This window comes from Camelus dromedarius, chromosome 31, assembly GCF_036321535.1.
Source record: "Camelus dromedarius isolate mCamDro1 chromosome 31, mCamDro1.pat, whole genome shotgun sequence".
Classification (NCBI taxonomy): Eukaryota; Metazoa; Chordata; class Mammalia; order Artiodactyla; family Camelidae; genus Camelus; species Camelus dromedarius.
Window position 1 is genome coordinate 9753013 of NC_087466.1, and position 18410 is coordinate 9771422.

Consider the following 18410-nt stretch of genomic DNA (forward strand, 5'->3'; position numbering starts at 1 on the left):
TGGGGGCCGTGCAGCAGGTGCTCTGGGAGGCACAGGCAGCGCGCATGCCCCGCGGGTCTGCGCACGAAGGGCCGGGCGAGTCCCGGGAGTCCCGGGAAGGAGGCCGGGTGGGCGCCTGCGAGGGCCTGGGCGGAGCTGCGTAGGCCACACCCCATGGGTGGGGCGGCGGGGCAGCGCTCCGCCCCCACCTCCTCCCCACCCCCGCCCCGCCCGCCCCCTGGGGCTGTGGCAGCCTTCTGGGCGCCCATTTGCCCATTTGCCACCCTTGGGAGGCTTCTGGGACCCCGGCAGGAGGAGGGTAAGGGTGACAGAGCTTCCTGCTCCTCATATTTTGGTAGCTTCTAACACCCCAACCCGAGACCCTGCTGATATGTCTCCCCACAAACTCTCTTCCCAGGGTGGGGAGGCGACTGAACTCCGCAAACCACAGAACTCGGTGTCCGTCGATTGTCCTCTGTTCTTTCCTTTCTTCAACAAACAGATCTGGGACTAGGGTCAAGGCCCTTCCTCCCACCACCGTGTGTTTTGAGTTAGTGACTGCGCCTAAGCCTCAGTCCTCATCTGTAAAACGGGGATGACAATAATAGCGCTTTCATAACTTTTTCTGGATTTAATGAGAAAACAAGTAAGGCCCTCAGCAAGGGAGGCTGTTACTGTTGATGCTGTCCTCCACCCTGCCCAGCTCACTCCCTCAGCCCAGGTGTACCCCGCCTGGTCTACCCAGAGACCCAGCCCTGCTGGTTATCTGGGGGTCGAGCAGGGAAAATGGCTAAGGCCAGAGCTGCAACCAGCAAGATGTAGGCTCTGGGACCTTGGACAAGTCATTGGCCCTCTCTGGGCCTCAGTTTCCCCATCTGGGGGGAAGGAAAGAAGGAAAGGAGGCTCAGAGAGGTGGGGTGACATGTCCACAGTCACACAGCTAGGAGCAGGGATGCTGGGCTTGAAGCCCCATTCTCCTGTCTGAGGAGCCTGGGCCCCTGGGAAAGCTGGGCTTCGGAGGGGCTTCTGCTCCCCCTCCAACACCCCCACCCACCTCCTTCCCAGCCTCCACTGAGACATGCTTCTTGGAGGAGCAGCTGCCACCCCACCACCTCCAGGCTCAGCACAAAGGCAGTGGCAGGGCCAGGGCTCTGTCTCCACCTCTTCGGGAAATGAGATGGAAAAACACAGGAGGGTAGGCTTGGGAGGGGAGAGCGTCCAGGAGCTGGCGCTGGCTCTCTGGGTCTGTAGCCCAACAGAACTGAAATGAGATTCAGTTCCTTCAGCCATCCAAGCACCTACTGTGTGTCCAGCACTGAGTGGGGTCTCAGAAGCGGGTGGCAGAAATGGGAGCCCTCCCTGCCTTCGAAGAGCTCATCCTCATCACACTAGCCCCTGTTTAGGGGGACTTACTATAGGAAACTTACTATGTCCCTTCAGTCTCACCACAGCTGAGCTGTGGGTGCTGTTATCATTCCCAAGACACATATCTGGAAAATGAGGTCTAGAGAAGGCGAGTGATTTGTCCGAGGTCACACAGCTGGTCTGTTTTGGTCTGCGAGCTGCAATTTGAACCCTCGCAGCCTGATTTCGGGCCCAAACTGTCTCTCTATAGTGCTGTTTATTGAGCATCTCCTATGTGCAGTCATTGTAGGTCATCTCTAACCCTCCCCACAGAGGGAAACAGAGGCTCAGAGAGGTTAGGTAACTGCTCCAAAGTCGCACAGCCAGGAAGTGGCAGAGGAATGATTCAAACTCAAGCCTGATTCTCCCAAACTTCTCCTGGCTGGAGAGGGAAAAAGAGATCAGCTCCATCATTCATTCATTTGTTTGTTTATACATTCAACAGATATTTACTGAGCACCTACAATGTCAGGTGCGGGCACAGGAAGGACCACAATTAACGTGCCCCAGGCCCTGCCCTCTGGGGTTCATGGTCTCGAGTGTGCCCATGGGGTACCCAGACTGATGAGCCATCTCTTCCAGAATTGGTGCTGGAGGAGGTGCTGCCAAGGAGGGCTTCCTGGAGTTGGCTCTGGAGTTGTATCTACCACCTGGCCCAAAAGTCATCTAACTTCTGAGTCTCTTCCACTGGAAAATGGTGATAACAAAGCCCACCTTGTCCCATGTGGCTCAATAAATGTCACCTGTTGGCACTAACATTATGGTCCCCACCGAGCCCCCACTGCAGGGCAGAGGAAGTAGGCAGGGAGGGGAGAGGTGCAATGCCACCAAGGTCTAGGCCCTGGAAGGGACAGTGTCGAGACCCTGGGAGCCTCGACAGAGCAAACCAATGAAAAGAATCCCCAAAGGCAGGGAGTGGTTACAGGGAGTCTAGGGCCACATCTGCGACCTCAGCTGGACCCCTGGGGCCTTCAGCTGGACTGAGGTCAGGGCTGGGGGCCTATGGTCTGAGGAGAGGAAAGGACCCTGGGAGACGTTCAAGAACTAAGAGAGGCAGCAAAGGGTGGGGCATTGTGGGGTGTGTGTGTGTGTAAGATTCTGGGCTTAAAGCTCTAGTGTCGGTGGGACCCGGGTTCACATCTGTCGGGCACTCATTATGTGACCTTTACCAGGTGGTGTCAGCTCTCAGCCTCCATTTCCTCCTCTAGAAAATGTGTTTCTGATACCTGCACGGCCAGATGGAATCAGACCATTTTAACGACTGTTTTATTTAAACACATGTACAGCACGTGCCGTGGGTCAGGTGCTGTTCCCAGCACTGCGTGCCTGTGTGTTTTTAATGAGAGGTGCGCAGCACAGCGCTGGCTCTGATGCCACGAGTGCAGCTATTGTCACCCCGCTACATCATGTGATCGTGCTACAATGACGGTAGCGGTTTACTTTCTAATGGGGCAGGGCGGGGGTGGTGACAATACTAACAACCAGGAAAGCGAATTCCATTGCGGGAACGGCTGGGGCGGAGGGCGGCTCTGGGAGCCCGGCTGTGAGCTAGACCAGGATGAGAATTCAGGACCGCCCAGTCCTGCCAGGGCTATTCTCCAGGACCTCCAGGACGAAAGTTGAGAATTGGGAACTCCTCCCTCTGGGAAATCTGTCCTGGAAGGCCAGCTTGCATGTGTGCGTGTGTGTGCCTGCATTTGGGTGTGCGTTCGTGCATGTGTGTCTGTGTGTGTGACTGTGTGTGTGGAGGGATGCCCAGCCTCCGGCCCCAGCGTCTGTTGTGGCAGATGTTTGGCTGTGCCATGGCAACGCCAGCACAGGATGTGCCTCTGGGTTGCAGCAGGGACAAGCCCACGCTCACAGGCCGCCCACAACCGTTCCCCTCCCCAAAGGCTTGTTGGGAAGAACCACTTGGGTCCAGGTCGGGGACAAATGGTGTTTGTACCAGGAGAAGGCAGAGCCGGTGTCCTCCGAGGGGTCAACGGCAGGGGAGGAGGGTGGGGGATGCATGTGCACATCCTGCCAAGCCCCTCCTCCAGGGAGCTTGCGTCCCTCTGCCCTCCCGAGGATGCTGCGGAAGCGGCGTGGGAAGAGGAGCTGCCCGTCAACAGGGCTGGTCTGTAGGCGACCGATCACTGTCTTTCCCACGATTACAGCGGCTACCCGGGGAGGGAGGACCTGTGCTAAGTGTTTCACACAGCAAATAGCATCTACACCCAGCAGATAACATCACTTTGTGCTTATGACACAGTGCTAACCTGTATAACAGCACTACGAGGTCACTCCTATTTCTCCGATGAGAAGAGGGAGGCACAGAGAGGTTAAGTCAGTGCTCCGGGGGTCACAAAGTGGGTAAGTTAGGGCGCAAGACCCTGGGCTGTCTTGCTCCGACGCGTGGTGACACTGCCAGGACTGGCTGCATAATTGGCAGGGCCCAGTGGGAAATGAAAAGGCCTGGCCCTCCTTAGAGAAGTAAAGACGGCGACAGCAGAGCATCAGACCGATCGCAGGGCGCTTTAAGGTGCAGAGTCCCGTGCAGCTGCCCGTGAAGCCAGCCCCTGCGGGCTCAGAGGCTGGGCACAGGCAGCCCAGAGATGCTCGTGGACCAGGATGGCGAGCCCCGCCTGCACCCCTGAGGTGCAGCAATCTGAGAGCAATCTCTGTTCCAGGGAGTCCCTGGAACAGAGGGGAGAAGAGACACCACTTGCCCCAAATGCTGTGCTGAATTCCCTAGAACCACAAGCTTGGGGAGCTTGGGGTACAGATTTTCGTTCCATACAAAGTATCTTTTTATTAAATCTTTACATTTTCCTTTTTAGGTATAAAAGTAACAGTCCCACTGCAGAGATTTTGGAATAGACGAAAGGAAAAACATCCACCTCGAATCCCACTCACCTAACCTCATTGCCGTTGGCAGGTGCTGTGTTTCCTTCCTGACTTTCACAGATGGGCTTTCTGCCAGGCCCCCCAGGGGTGAACCAGATGGGCTCCTTTGTCCCCAGGGGCTGACACGAGGCAGGAGCACCATGAATGCGGGAGGATGCCGAATGGATGGATGTTATAAAGGCTTCTGGTCTGGATGAACTTTCAGATGCTCCTGGACTCTAAAAACCCAGGATTCGTTGATTCATGCGTAGCAAATGCCTGGTGTTGACCTGGGGTTCAGTCCAGTGTGCCAAGCCCAGTGTGCTGGGGCCCCAGAGGTGACTGAGACACGTCCCTGTCCTGGAAGAACATGATTTAGGCAGTCATGGCTGTCCCCAAACTTTCCAAGACTTGGTGAATGAAATTTGGGACTCATTTTTCACAGCATAAATTTCATTCATTTACTTTCATCCAATATTTATTGAGGGACTACTATGAGCTAAGCTTTGCACAAAGTAAGGGCTATCTTCTTTGGGGAGAAGATGGTGGGGTAGAAAGTGTATGAATTTGGAGTCAGGCATCCCAGGCTTCTGTCCCTTCCTGGCTGTGTGACCCTGACCTGGGTGACCTAACCTCTCTGAGCTTCCACCTCTTCATTTGTAAAACAAGGTCACATCTGCGTAAGGATCAATGCAGTAATATACATGAAACACTCAAGTAGTAAATGCTCAGTGTAGTTTACCGTCTCCCCTCCCTGCCCTCCATCCCTCCCACCAGTATCAAGTTAACACCCACCACTGACTCAGCAAGGACGCTGGTGCCAGGCAGAAGAGGTTGACACACATTATCAGCTAATTCTCAAATTATTGGCCCCATGAGGTAGGTAGCGCTGTCCTTGTGATATCCAATATCAAAACCAGAGGGAGCTCTGCACCTCCAACTGTTCCTGGGAGAATCTGTCTCTAAGCATCAGATTCCCGTGCATCCTTTTCTGTGCTGGGAGTTCCGCTCATGCAAATGCTGACACTTTACTTGCTGAAACAGTTTCCAAAGAAAGGAATTACAGGCTGAAATGGGACCCTTTGCAGGATGCATGAGCGATTTCCCTTTAAAGGCAAAATATAGTGAATTCGATTTGGGGGAAGGAAACACACCTTGTGCCGCCCAGACAGGCTTTGGAGCACGAAGTGGGTCAGATTTCCCAGGGGCTGGAGGCTACATTTCTGACTTGAATATCTTCTTGCTGGTACCTAAAGGGAGATCAGATGCAACTTCAGCTTGCTCCTTTCCAATTCTGGAATGGGGGGGCATCTCAGAGGGCATCAGGTGGGGAAGAAGCAGTACCTCTCAGCTTCACCACTTTTTAGATGTAACCTTGAGCAAACGGCTTACACTCTGCAAGGCCTGATTCTTCAACTGTAAACTGAGGACTACGTCAACAGGGCCTCTGGAGGATTCAAGGGGATTCTTTAAAGTGCTGGGTACAAGGAAGGCTCAATAGTTCTGCTCCCTCGTGTCGGGGCACAGGGATGGGTGGGCGGGGTTTCCTGGGCGGGGCTCACTTGGTACGCTGTTGGTGGATATCTCTGGAAAGAGCTTCCCTACCAAGAAGTGAATCCTTCTCAAAGGCCAAGTCACCCTCCGAGTTCTGCCTTCTGGAGCCTCTTCCAAGCATCTCGCCAAGAGGGCCTTGCAGCTCCTCCCCTGCAAAACCACTTCCCCTGGGGGAGGTGAGACCTGGGCTCACACTCAACCTCAGAATTGCTACTCTGAGATTGAAATCAGAAATGTGCTCCCAGGGCCAGAGTAAAAGTGTATCTGACCGGTTCTGGGAACACCCATATTCCGGTAGGGCGATGAGGGTGGGTGTTGTCTCCGGAAAGCATGTGTGGAATGTGACTGTGACTAGCAAAGGGAAAGCCTACTCACTCAACTGCATCCCATTCTTACTTCGATGGTTTCTAAACCCAGGCCAGGCCATCAGAATTCCCAGGGAATCCACGGGAAAGAGTGCTGGACCCCAGCCTCAGGCTCTGATTCACCTTTGGAGCCTGAAGACAATCTGTCAGGTGTGTCTCCAGCCTTGCCAAGGAAGTGTCCCGAACCATGACCCTCAGTTCCAGAAACATCTTAGACGGAGGGCTGCGTTACAGCCTGAGAGCACCAACCGTCAGAATCACCCCGCTAACCTTTTGCTTCCATTTCCTACTGAATAAGCAATTCCTAACCCTGATTTGGCTTCTCGTGTAGATTTTCCTAGAAGGACTCAGTGTGCTAATTGGCAAATGAGAGTAATCTGCTCTGCTTGACAGTTATAACTCTGGTTGTAAAGTGAAAGAAAACTTTGCATTCCGCTTTATCCACCAGTCTCCACCTGGGAGTCCAGGGGAGGGGCAGGACTAGTCGAGGTGAATTAAATGAAGTATTTTCCAGATTGAGGAATTTGTGGTGGACAGTCAGCGCTCGCCCACGTGGTGAGTCGACATGACCCGTCGCATCCAAAGGTGGTGAGGAGGGGCGGGGAGTCCCCACGCTCTCTGCCCCAACTACACACCTTGACACACAACTCACGGAACTCCAAGAAGGCAGGGTTTTCTGCTGGAAGCAGCCTGGCTTCGCTGGTCACCAAGGGAGGAAGGAGAGCCGCCAGAAGCTCTGACCTTCATGGACTGGGACCTGAGCGCGAGATGGGTCCAGCGCCTGGGATTCCCTGGGGTTCCTGCCTCGGCCATTAGCCGTGATTAGCCCCCACCGTCCCCTCTCCCACGGGCTGTGCTGCGAGCAGTGAAGGTGGTTCCCTTGAGCACAACTCAGCTTTACATTTCCTGCTTCTGCAGAAAGAGACGTAACCCCAAGTCCAAGCCCCACCCTGGTGGATGAGTTTTTTTCTGGTATACAAATGACCACACACAAGCAGGCTTGCTCCTTTACTGGCAAGATTAGGAGGAACAGAGACGATTCCTGCAGGAGCCAACCACCCTTCCCCTGGTTCTTCCTTTGGTCTCACCTGTCCGAGTCTTTAGCACGGGGCCCAGGTGCTCACTCAAGACCGGCCATCACGATGACAAAGATGCGCCCGACTCTCCCAGGGAGGACTGAAGAGGCCTCTTTTTGGCACAAGCTCAGAAGTCATCAGGCATTTATAAAGAAAAAGTTTATTTTCATCACGAGAAGCACACAGACTATATATATATACAGTACACACCAACAGAAGTAAAAAAAAAAAAAGTGCATTCTGCATCTTCTACTGCAACTTCACAGTACAAAAGACACTGCCTTTTAAATATATAATATAAAAAAAACCAAGAAGAAAAACAATATAATAAAAAAATTACTGATATCCTAACGCAACACAGTGGAACCCACTGGCAGCTTCTGAAAACCAGAGGGCAGGCCGCCTCGTGGAGCTCCTGATTTTGGGGCGGGGGGGGCGGTCTGTACCTGCATTTTGTCGCAAAGAGCTCAGGACTCCAATGGGGAGGAAAACAGGGTGGCCTTGGTGGTCATAAAAACTCTACTGGACAGGAGTACAAGTGTGCGATAGGGGAGCAGGGGAGGGGCTGGGCTGCGCCAACCCCCAGCTGGCCAGCAAGCCGCTTCCAGACTTCCCTCGCTCCTGCGGGACACGGCTGAGCCAGCGCCGGTCCAGCATGCTCCCGGCCCGGCCGTGGGGCACGGCCGCCTCCGGCCCCCACGCCAACCACCACTGACAAGCAAAGCATCCAATCACAGAACGTGAGAGCTTAACAGTTTCCCATAAATACACAGTATTTGTAAACTATTATTAAGGCACTCGATTGTAAAATAATTACAGTGTCGGAAAGGAGGGAGGGAGCAGCCACCTTCTCACGCAGAAAGGACAGCAGAGGACTGGTGGTCTGGTTCTAAAGACTCCTGCCTGAGACACTGACAGGAGCTGGGGCCGCAGCACCGACCACAGGACAGAGACAAGGCGGTCACGTCCAGATCCACTGGGGGCAGCGCAGCCCAGTGCTGCTCCAGACCATTCAAGGCGATTGGCTTCATAGCTCGGGGGACACAGCGTGCGTGCATGTGATGCTTTGATTCAAGTGATGTATATACAGTCAAATATATATATGTATATTTATATATGCAGAGTGAACTCCTACACATAGGTGCTCAATGGCACAGCAGATTAGCAATTAGGGTAGCTGAGCACGGGGATCCCTAACCACCTTGGTCCGGCAGGCCAAGGTGGCGAGATGCCGCAGGGGGAGGACTAGAGCAGGTGACCCGGCTGTCACAAGTCTCCTGGCCAGCCGAGCTCCCCTGCCAGAGGTGAAGGGTTGCCTTCATGCACCACGTGGGTCAGAGGAAGCCCTGCTGGGTGGGATCCATCAACCTTCAGGGATGGGGCCTGGGCCGAGTGCCCGCATATAGGGTTGTCCTGATGATAATTCTGTGGCAGCTCTGTCTCCATCCTCTGGGCTTATCCAGGAAGGAAAAGGCTTTAGAAAGGGCTGGAACAAATGCCTTTTAGCTGGAGAGGGTGGAATGGAGCAGAAGGGAGTTAGACAGCCACCTGTGAGCACCTGGTGGGTAATCTGCCTGCCTGATGGACAGGGTGCCACTACCCAGCAGAGAGCTGTCTGGCAGCCCGGGGGGTCGGCACGGGTGCCCATCCGCAATGAGACCGAGGAGGCAGGGAAGGCCGAGAGCAAGAGCCTTGTTCTTAAGATGCTCATGCGGTGATGCACATTGCTCCAAGGCCCACAAGAAGCTTCGAGACAAAGAACTGGGACTCATCACCAGAGGACAGCGCCGTCTCCCCACCTCTCTGTAACCAGTTCCCTGCTCAGACTCAACAAAACTGGGCAAGCAGAGCCCCCCGTGTCCATGCAAGAGGAAGCCCTAGAAAAGCTCCATCTAGTTTTGGCGTGCCCTACGAACTAGAGTGAAAATGAGGGAGAGGTGAGTTGGCAGATGAAATGCACCTGAATTCAGAGTATGGCGCTGATTGAGAAAGTTTTTGTTCTCGTCTGATTTGACAAGGGCATTCCATGAAGACGGCAGTCACCGGAATCAATGACTTTCACAGCATAAACCCCTGCCACTCTCCTTCGGAATGTCCCCCGTCTGCTAAGATTACAGACGAAGCACTGGTCAAGATGGGGCAGTTTATAGTGCAAACTTTCTTCTCAGAGACCAGCATGAATTTGTCTTTGCCAAGGTGCCCCCGGGTTGGTACAATGCTCGTGTCTTGTCAGTATTAACATTTAAAACAGTGATCTCCTATAGGTTTACATGCAGCTGACCTGGGTCTCAGAGAAAAACCTCCATCCTTTTCTGCAGGCTAGAGAGTCCCCCACGAGGAGTGCTTCCTTGTGCTCCGAGGACGGGGCCCTGGGCCTTGGTCTGTTTAGAGGTTGGTGTAGTAAGCTTCCGAAAGTGAATGGAGAAGTTTGCCAAAAGCCAAAGACCCACTCTTATTCATAATCCTCCTCCCACCCTTAACTGGATGTGAAAAATTATGGCTTTCAAAATTCGGCTTTTCAAAAATACATCTCTCATACACAGGCATGGTCAAACAAACAAACAAACAAAACCAACAGAAGCCTGTCATCACCAAACCTAAAGGATTATTTTGATACAAAAATTGACCCACCACGTGAAATTTAATTCGGCAAGACATTGAATCTGATGTATTTTTTTGAGACTATGGTTCTTGTTGGCTGAGAGAGAGGGGGAAACCTGACTGGGTTTTCAGGAATAAGTGGATAATCACCTTTTAAGGTCAGATTTCAATTGACAGCGGTGGGAAAACAAATTCCTATAAAGTAAAATGACATACTTAAAGTGAAAAATAAAAAAAAAGGAGAAAAAATTTCCAGAGAGATTTTGCAAAAACTCTACCCACTAGTTGAAATACTGACGAACTAGCCTTGTTCCTGAAGACCCTGCCTGGGCTGCTCTTAGGGGCCTCGTTCTGACCAGCTTGCGACAGTGACTCACCCATTTTCAGGATCTGGCTGGCCCTGGAAGGCTGTCTAGCTTCACTGAATTAATCTGGCTGGCTCACCAGAGGGCAAGCTGAAACTGCAGGAAAGCCTCGGCCGGCGGCGCCCCTCCACGTGCACAGCCCCACTCCCCCAGCACAGGAGAGACGCTGGGGCTGGGCTGGCCAGGGCTGGGAGGTGGGCAGGGAAGGGTTTGGCCTAAGGTGTGGAAGCAGCAGAGAGGCTTTCCGACCTGCCCGCTTTCTTCCTGGAGGGCCTCAGGCAGCCCTGTGTTGTTAAGTAAAACCAGGGCTCGGCCAGCATTTTCTATAAAGGGCTGGACAGTAAAATATCTTAGGCTTTGCAAGCTGCCAATTCCCTGTCATCTATTTGTTAAATTTTTTAATAACCCGTTAAAAATGTAAAAAACCACCTTCGCTCCGGGGGCCACGCACTGTGGTTTGCTGTGCCCTGACTTAAACCTCACCAAGCCTCCTCTCCCTCTCCAAAGTATCTTAACACCCTGTCCTGCCAGCTGACATAGGAGTCCCCCAACTCAAGCCCAGAGCCTGTGGCCACATGACCTGCAGAGCTCACCCGATTCTTGGAGGGGCTCCCCGCAGAGCCAGGTGGGACTGCACACTGTCCTCTGGGAAACGCTCCCGAGAAACAGGAAGCAGGAAGGGGCGGCTGCAAACATCTGTGAAGCTTTCCGCCAGGCTCCCATCCCTAGGGAGCTGCGGCTGGAATCTCCTTTTCCTCCCCAGACACAAGCAGACGTGATCTAATGTGAGTGAGTGCCGGGGCTCCTGGCAGGGCGACCCACGTCTCCGAACTACCGGCCCCACCGGACACTCGAGCGCCTTGGAAATCAACACAACCACATCCGGATCCGCAGGTGAGACTCAGTACTATGTGGGTCCTTCTCCCCAGATGGGGGGCAACTGAAATCTGACCTTTAGCGACAACTGAGGACACCACACACACTTCCCCCCACCTCACCCCAGGGCTGGCCCGACACGCATCACTCAGCTGTAACACCACACCAGGGCAGGGAATTCAACCGCACCCAGGACCCCCGCACGCCCCAAAGTCGGTCCGACAACCACACTCCACACCTTCATGTCACTTTTAACGAGCAGAGCTTGGCGCTGTTGATGTAAGAGTCTTAACACTTCTTGGGGTCCCCAGAACAAAAACAGAAAGTTCTCTTTTGGAAACACCTTTTCAGACACAGTATTTTCCCCTGGAATGAGCCTTGGTCATTACTCGATTTTAAAAGTAAAAAGCACAGCAGGAAGAGAGGTAGGACTTCTACTGCCATCCGAGAGTTTCCCCCGGGGGCCTGACTGAGCCAGAACAGGGCCCTTCCTCTGCAGGTTGTGCATGGAGTATCTTGTTGTGTGTGCATATCCATCGATGCTCTTCTTAAAACATGAGCCTGCTTCAAAACACCCGGTCTGGGGTCGGACGGAGTCTACTGGCCGACAGCTTTGGTTTCTCCCAGGCCACACAACCAATGTGCCCCTTTCTTCTTGTGCTGGATGTTGGTGACTTTTGTTTCGCCTTTCCCCTCTGCAGCCAGAGGAGAGGAAAAGGGAGGAGAAAGCCAACTGGTGAAGGGAAATTAAGATGTAAGGGGCGGACGCAGATCCACAGGGATGCTAAGGGAGGGACCACGTGGAGTCCAAACGCAGCAAAAGGCGGGTGGGTCAGCTCTTGCTCGTCCATGAAGGGCTTTTCAAGTTTCCTGGGGCAGGTTTCCCTGACAGTGTGGAGGTGGCGGCTGGGTCCCGTGGGGCAGCCTGGGACTCACGCCAGAAGGGAGACTCGCTCAGCCTGGCGTCCTGGGGGTTGGCGATGGTGGACGCGTCGGCCTCGCCGGACAGGTCCTCGGTGGAGAGGTTGAGGCTCCCGAGCTTGGCCAGCGAGTGCGAGCGCTTGAGTGGGGACGAGACGGTGAGGCCCGCCAGCCGGAGCCGGGTCTCGATCTCCTGCGTCCGCTGCTTCACCAGCCCGGGCTTCCCACGGACGCTGTGGATGCTGTCGCTGCTGGAGCTCCGGGTCAGGTTGGAGCTCATGGAGGACGAGGTGGGGGTGTAGCAGATGGTCTTCAGAAAGTCTTTCGAGAAGTGGCTGGTGTGGTCTGGGCGGCAGAGGAAGGGCGTGGGGCTCTTCAGCAGGGCTCCGTCTGGCAGAGGGCCGGCCTCAGACTTCTCATTGACCCCCGCCTGGCCGGGCAGGGCCAGGGCCCCCACTGGAGGGACAGGAGCCAGGTCCTGGTTCTCCTCGGGGATGCTGGCCTCCAGCCTGCAGGCGGGGCCGTCCCTGAGGGGAACCGCCGGGTCCAAGGGCGCGCCCTTCATCCTCTCTAGTTCTTTGGTGTGCTTGCGGACCAAGCCCGCCTTCTGCAGCTGGAGGATGGACTCCTGGTGCTGCATCAGGTAGCTGCTGGTCATCGGCTTCGCGGATTCCTTACTGAACAGGCGCCGCAGGTCCTTGGCCGGCTTCAGATCTTTCCTGGGTGGAGATTCTTCCTTGGCTACTTCTGTGCTGGGGGGGTTCCTATCACAGTGAGAATTCTTCAGAAGGAGGGACTTTGGCAGGACTTTTTGAGTCTCTCTGGAAGGTTCCAAAAGGCTAGCTGGCAGCTCGGGGGCAGCCCCAGCCCCAGGGCCACCGGTGTCTGGCCTCCTTGAGCCGGCTGGTGGCAGGAATGGGGGGGTTTCAACTGGACCAGAGGACAATTTCTCCAAAGCGCGGGGCCTGCTGGGCACGTGGGCCACGGGGGAAGATGTGAGGGGGGGCAGGAAGGCGGGCTGGGTGCAGATGGCGGGAGCTCCGGGGTTCTTGCATCGCTCCCCGAAGGCCTCGGGATTCCCGCTGGCTGGAGGGTACATGCATTCAGCGCAGGATTGGTAGGAAGGCTTCACTTTGTTAAGGATCCCAAAGATAGCATCGTGCTGAAAGGGACAAGAACATCGTGAGGGCACAACACAAGCTGAAGACTGGGGTGGGAGGCGGGGCTGGGGACAAGGCTGTCGCTTCAGTTGGTGTCAGAACAGAGACCTCTCTGACCCCACTGGACTGTCACTAATGCAGGTTAGGGATCTAAACCGAACTTCCTGGAAGCTATCAGCCCAAGAGCCTGGATAAACCTTCGGCCAGGCGGCCAGGAGCAGGGCCTCCAAGGGCCTCCCTTCTCAACCCCATCTCTGCCACCTGCACCATATCCGGAGCCTTGGCCTCACCTGGAATCGGGGGAACTCTGCCCTTGCGGTATCGTTGAGAATTAAGTGAAATAATGTTTCTGGCAGAGTGACTGTGAAAGGGCCCGGAGTCTGGCACGAATGTACCGTGGCTCCAAGGAACCACCATCTGGCTGTGGTCTTCACGGACAGGTGACAGAGGGCAAGACGGTTTGGGAGAGACCATAACACAGCCCCACACAGGGTGCTACAGTCCTGATGAAGACGCCAAGCGGAGGAGGGTTTTAGACACCAGTGGGAAGCACGTATGCATTGCTTCCCGAGGAAAACCCCTGCCCCTGGTCACTAGGGATCGACGTGAACTCCATGTGGGTGTCTCCATCCCGTCCTCCCTGACCCAACCAGTGACAGGCACCAGCGCTGCTCTCCTGAGCCAAGACCCGGCTGAGAAAGGCAGAAGAGGAGGCAAGGGAGTGACTCTCTCCCCTCGAAGAGAGTTGTTCAGCTGTCAGATTCCTAAGCTGGTTGAAAACTGAGCTTTCTTGGCAAAAGGTTTCTCCCTGCCCCTCTGTCACTTCAGGGACTCATGCCATCCTGTGTGGCAGACTGAGGTCCCCCCAACCCAAGAAGTCAGGGCTGGTTCCGTCCTAGAGGAGTCAAGAGGAAACTCAGCCCTGATTCCTTAAGGTTGCAGAGGGGTGTGCGGAGAGTACATGGTGGGGCAGAGGGGGGAGGCCAGGTCTCCTACAGGAGCCTTTCCTACTCAGGATTCCTGGGGCTGGCTTCTGGCTCGGCCAGTGAGACCTGGTCACCCCCATGGTGAAGCCTGAACACAGACATGTTCCTGAAGCTCTGACCCAAGAGCCCATGTGCTCATTTCTTCTAAAACCTAATGTTCTAGAATGTGGTAAAATCTGCCACGGTGGGAGATTTGAGAGCACCTTTCGGAGCTCACGGGGCGACAGGGTAGAAGGGAATTCATTCCTTCGACTCATGCTTAGGGAGTGTCTGTCCTGTGCCAGGCCTTGTATTAGGCACAGGGGCTACAAGACAGTCCCTGCCCTCCAAGGGCCTGCTGTCCACTGTGGACATGACCAGGGAACTGTGCAAAGTGCCCAGAAAGAGAGGGCACATCCTTCCCGGAGGGTTGGACAGCTCAGCAGCAGGGCTCTGACTCTGAACGCCTCCTGGGCTGTGTAGTTCAGTCCTCGCCTCATCCTCTGAGCCACCCCCATCTCAGGTTCCTGGTTTCCAACTCACCCTGTCAAGCCTGCCTGCAGCCCACAGCCAGAAGGGCCTCGTATCTGCTGCCTAATGCCCTCCTGTGCTTCCCAGCACCCCCAGAGCCATGTGCAGGGCCCTGTCATCATGTCCCGAGGCCCCACGTGGGCCTGGCCACCTGTCCAACTGCACCTCAGACCACTGCCCCTGAACCACGCCAAGCTGTCCGCCCTCAGGGGCCTGGGTCCCAGAAGACTCTCCACCTGGCTCTGCCCGTCCAGCTCCTTCTCACCCCATCCCTTCCTTACTGTCCTCCACTCCAAGGTTCACCTGCATCATCACACCAAGCACCAAGGGCTTTTCTCCATGACATCCTTAAGTGTTCACCATCCAGCTCCCCAGAAGACCCTGTGTGCTGAGTCAGCTCACGGCTGCCCCCCCCTCACCAACCAGGCCTCAGAGTCAACAAACATGAATGAACGCTTGTCTCTAGGTCCTTGTCCCTAGATGACATCACCCACCCAGACTCCAGCCAGGACAGGAAGGCTGGGCCCTGCATCCATCTTCTCATCCAAGTTCTCTCGTGTTCCTCCTTCTATGACTCACCACCACGCCATTTCGGACTAACCGAGGCACCACTGTCCTGGACAGAGAGGTTTTATATTGTCTGTCTTAATGGGTATTTGCTCTTTAAAGGGAGAGTGAACAGTGGAGGAAATTCGTGAGTAATTAATGTTCAGTTTGGAACTCGCTCCATGATTTGGAGCATGGGGGAGCTAACTTCCCTGTCTCATTTGCATTATAACATGAGCGTGGCCAACTCTCTGTGCATGGGAACGCACCTGTCAGCCTCCAAGTGCTCTCATTGGAGAATCACCGCTGTCGGGGGAGCTGGGCGGTGAGGCCAGGGGGAATGAAGCTCTCTGTCCCTGGTGGGGCCAGCCAGCAGCAGAGCGAGGGCAGAACTCAAGACCAGGTAACAGGGCACACCCCTCCCCCAAACCAGTCTCCACTCTGGGGCCACTTGGAGGAGGAAAAAGGCTGGAGGAATTCCTGATTTTCCAAGCAAGCGCCAGAGGGAAGGTGAAGTCCTGTTGCAGAGAATCCACTAAATATGACAGCTACAGGGGGCCGATGGAATTAAGCATTAGAATCCGAATTGCAAGACTAGATATTTGATGATGTTAGGGAATCACAATCAATTTCTTCAAGATGGTGGCAGGAGGGTATAGCTCAGTGGTAGAGTGTATGCTTAGCACGCACGAGGTCCTGGGTTCAATCCCCAGCGCCTCCATTAAAATACGTAAATAACCTAATTACCTCCCTCCATCAAAAACAATTTCTTCAAGGTGGCAATGGTACTGTGGTTATATTACATACGGTAGCATCTAGGATGGAAATGATAAATCTTGTATTTGATTCGTTTCAGGATAATCCAGGGTGCGGGGAACTGGATGGGGTGTGACCAAATAAAAAACAGCCGCGTACTACTGGTAAAGGCTGAAGCTGGGTGATAAGTTGCTTTCCATTTTACATAACAAAAGAGAAAAAAGGACTTCCAAGCCCTGCCTAAGACACAAATGAGGCGCCGGGGTGAAGAGGGCACGTGGGCATGACAGCTGTTCCACGTGGGTCCCTGCCCCCCCCCCACCAGCGGAGCCGGCAGTGGTGGGGCGGGGGCGGGGCCGGCAGAGGGGCGGGGCGGGGCGGGGGCGGAGCCCGAGCTGGCATGGGTTGGGGAGTGCCTACCTCGAAGTCGTCGGGACAGCTCCTCTTGCTGTTGTTGTTATTTAGGTTTTCCCGGTTGAGCAGGTTATCAAGCTGGGTTGCGGGCTGCCCCCACCTCCCTGCTCCCAGGGCCTCTTCCCGCTCCATCTCGTCCACCTGCGGGGAGGTGTCGCCCCTGGCCCCCGGGGGGCTTCCGAACTCTAGCTGCTTTTTCGCTTCCTTCTCCCAGAGTCCAGGACCTTCCTGGGGACGTCTGGCTGGCTTGCACTCTTCTGCCGGCTGAGTGACCTCCTCCAACAGGGCATCCCTCTCCAGGTCTTCCAGGTGGACCATGCCGCCGGTCTCGTCACCGGGGGAGGGGAGGAGGGGGTCCGAGAGTCGCCGGAAACAGCAGGGGAGAGCAGGTCCCTCCGGGGCCCCACCGCCCGGGAACCCAGGCTGGGCAGCATCGTCCAGGCAGGGCAGCTGGGCTTCCGGGGTGTCGTCCAGGGTGTCCGGCAGGAAGTCCCCGGGCCCCGCAGGGTCATCCACGGGCTGCTGGAGGCAGCTGTCGGGCTGCTGGCGCCAGAGCTTGTTGTGCCGCTGTTTGCTGAGGGGGAAGGAGGGCGGAGGAAGGTCAGCAGAGGCCAGTGCCCTGGGGTGGTCCTGGGAAGAGGGCTGGGCGGGGAGCCATCAAGGGGCAGCCCGAGGTGCAGGTGGACGCCAGGGTCACCTAGGTAAAGCCTCTCTCTGTTCGTTTGTCCCCAAGAAACTCAAGGATGAAATGGCCCTAGGACCCTAAGTCATCCCCGAATGAGAAACCGTAAACGGCTTTGTCCCGTGATGACGTGGCAGACACACAAAGAGAGTCTGGACCTGAGATCCTGTCACAGTCCTAGTGTCCCAGCTCACCTGGTGAACCTGGTCACACCACTTACGTCCCCTCTCTGCTTCCCCATCTGTCAAAGAAAAATAAGAACCCCCTCCTACTCTGACATAGGAAGCAACCTGGATCAAAGCAGAGCGTCGGTAAAGGTTTATCCAACAGTAATGTGAGCACGAAAACACATAATGCACCTGAATAAAGTTGGGATGGTGCCAGAAAATGGGAAATATTTGTGAAGATCAGAGAGATTACAGGTCAGTTTTGAAACTATGTCTTCTAATACTGTGTGTGGTATTGTTCTTATAATACATTTTTTTAAATGTAAGGGATAAAAAAGGGGAGCTTATAGTGACAAGGTAAATGAGTCACCTCTGTGAACCTTAGAGAATCACCAACATCATGGGGTTGTGAGGGCTAAGAGGAGAGAGAGGTAGTTTAAAAGGATGTGCAAGCTAAGGATTTGCTGATGTTCTTCAACGAGGGAGTATCAGGGTCATTCTCTGCCATCTGAGTTGTGTGCATCCTCCAGGGAAGGCCAAGAGGGCCCTCGGATGGAGCTGTAATTCAAGGTCAATGCTGTGCTGCTGTGAACCTGGCCTTGAAACCCCTGGTTAGGCTGCAAACCCCTGATGGCAGCAAGTGACTGAAGGGCTAAGGGAGGGGGGAGCAGGCTGTCCTCCCTGCTTCCCCCTCCCCGGACCTCCTCCCCTTCCCCGTCTCCTTCCCACTCGGCCCTGCCTGCCTGCCTATCTGCCCAGTTGCTCTTGACTGACAGTGAAGGCATTCAGAGATGTCCAGAGCTGTTCTCCAGCCCCTCAGGACACTCCTGTTTCCTCAAACGTGGCCAAGAAGCCAGTGGGCTTAGCCTGTGGCTTAATACCACCCACCAGAAATAATCTAGGGAGGTCTCAGAACAGAAAAGGAACAGGGAGAGAGTGAGTCCCGGAGTCCAGGAGGGATCTGCCTGGGATCCCCTGGAGACCTCCCTGCACTGGAGCCCTGGAGGCTGAGAAACCCAGGCGTGTGTTCCACCCCTCCTCCCTCCTCACCCCCTCACTGGCTATGTGACGTCGGGCACGTTAACCTCCAGCGACAGTTCCTCACTCCCCTATAAATGGGGGAATTACCAGTCCTTTGCAGACCTTTTCCCTGGCAGTGGGGGGAAGGCAGAGACACAGAAAG

At 54.9% G+C, this 18410-nt stretch overlaps 1 protein-coding gene across 3 annotated transcripts in view; it reads right to left on the minus strand.

The window, feature by feature from the left end:
* Positions 1-4159: 4159 nt before the first annotated feature.
* Positions 4160-18410, minus strand: part of SSH1 (slingshot protein phosphatase 1) — a 61417-nt gene continuing 47166 nt past the window's right edge. For all 3 annotated transcript variants that reach the window (XM_064481133.1, XM_031442912.2, XM_064481134.1), the window contains 4 exons: positions 16385-16952; positions 7256-13168; positions 5403-5498; positions 4160-4608 (listed from right to left, as the gene is read on the minus strand). In XM_064481133.1, coding sequence (XP_064337203.1) covers positions 11918-13168; positions 16385-16952 — 1819 coding nt within the window. In that variant the 3' untranslated portion in view covers positions 4160-4608; positions 5403-5498; positions 7256-11917. The remainder of the gene's footprint in view (positions 4609-5402; positions 5499-7255; positions 13169-16384; positions 16953-18410) is intronic.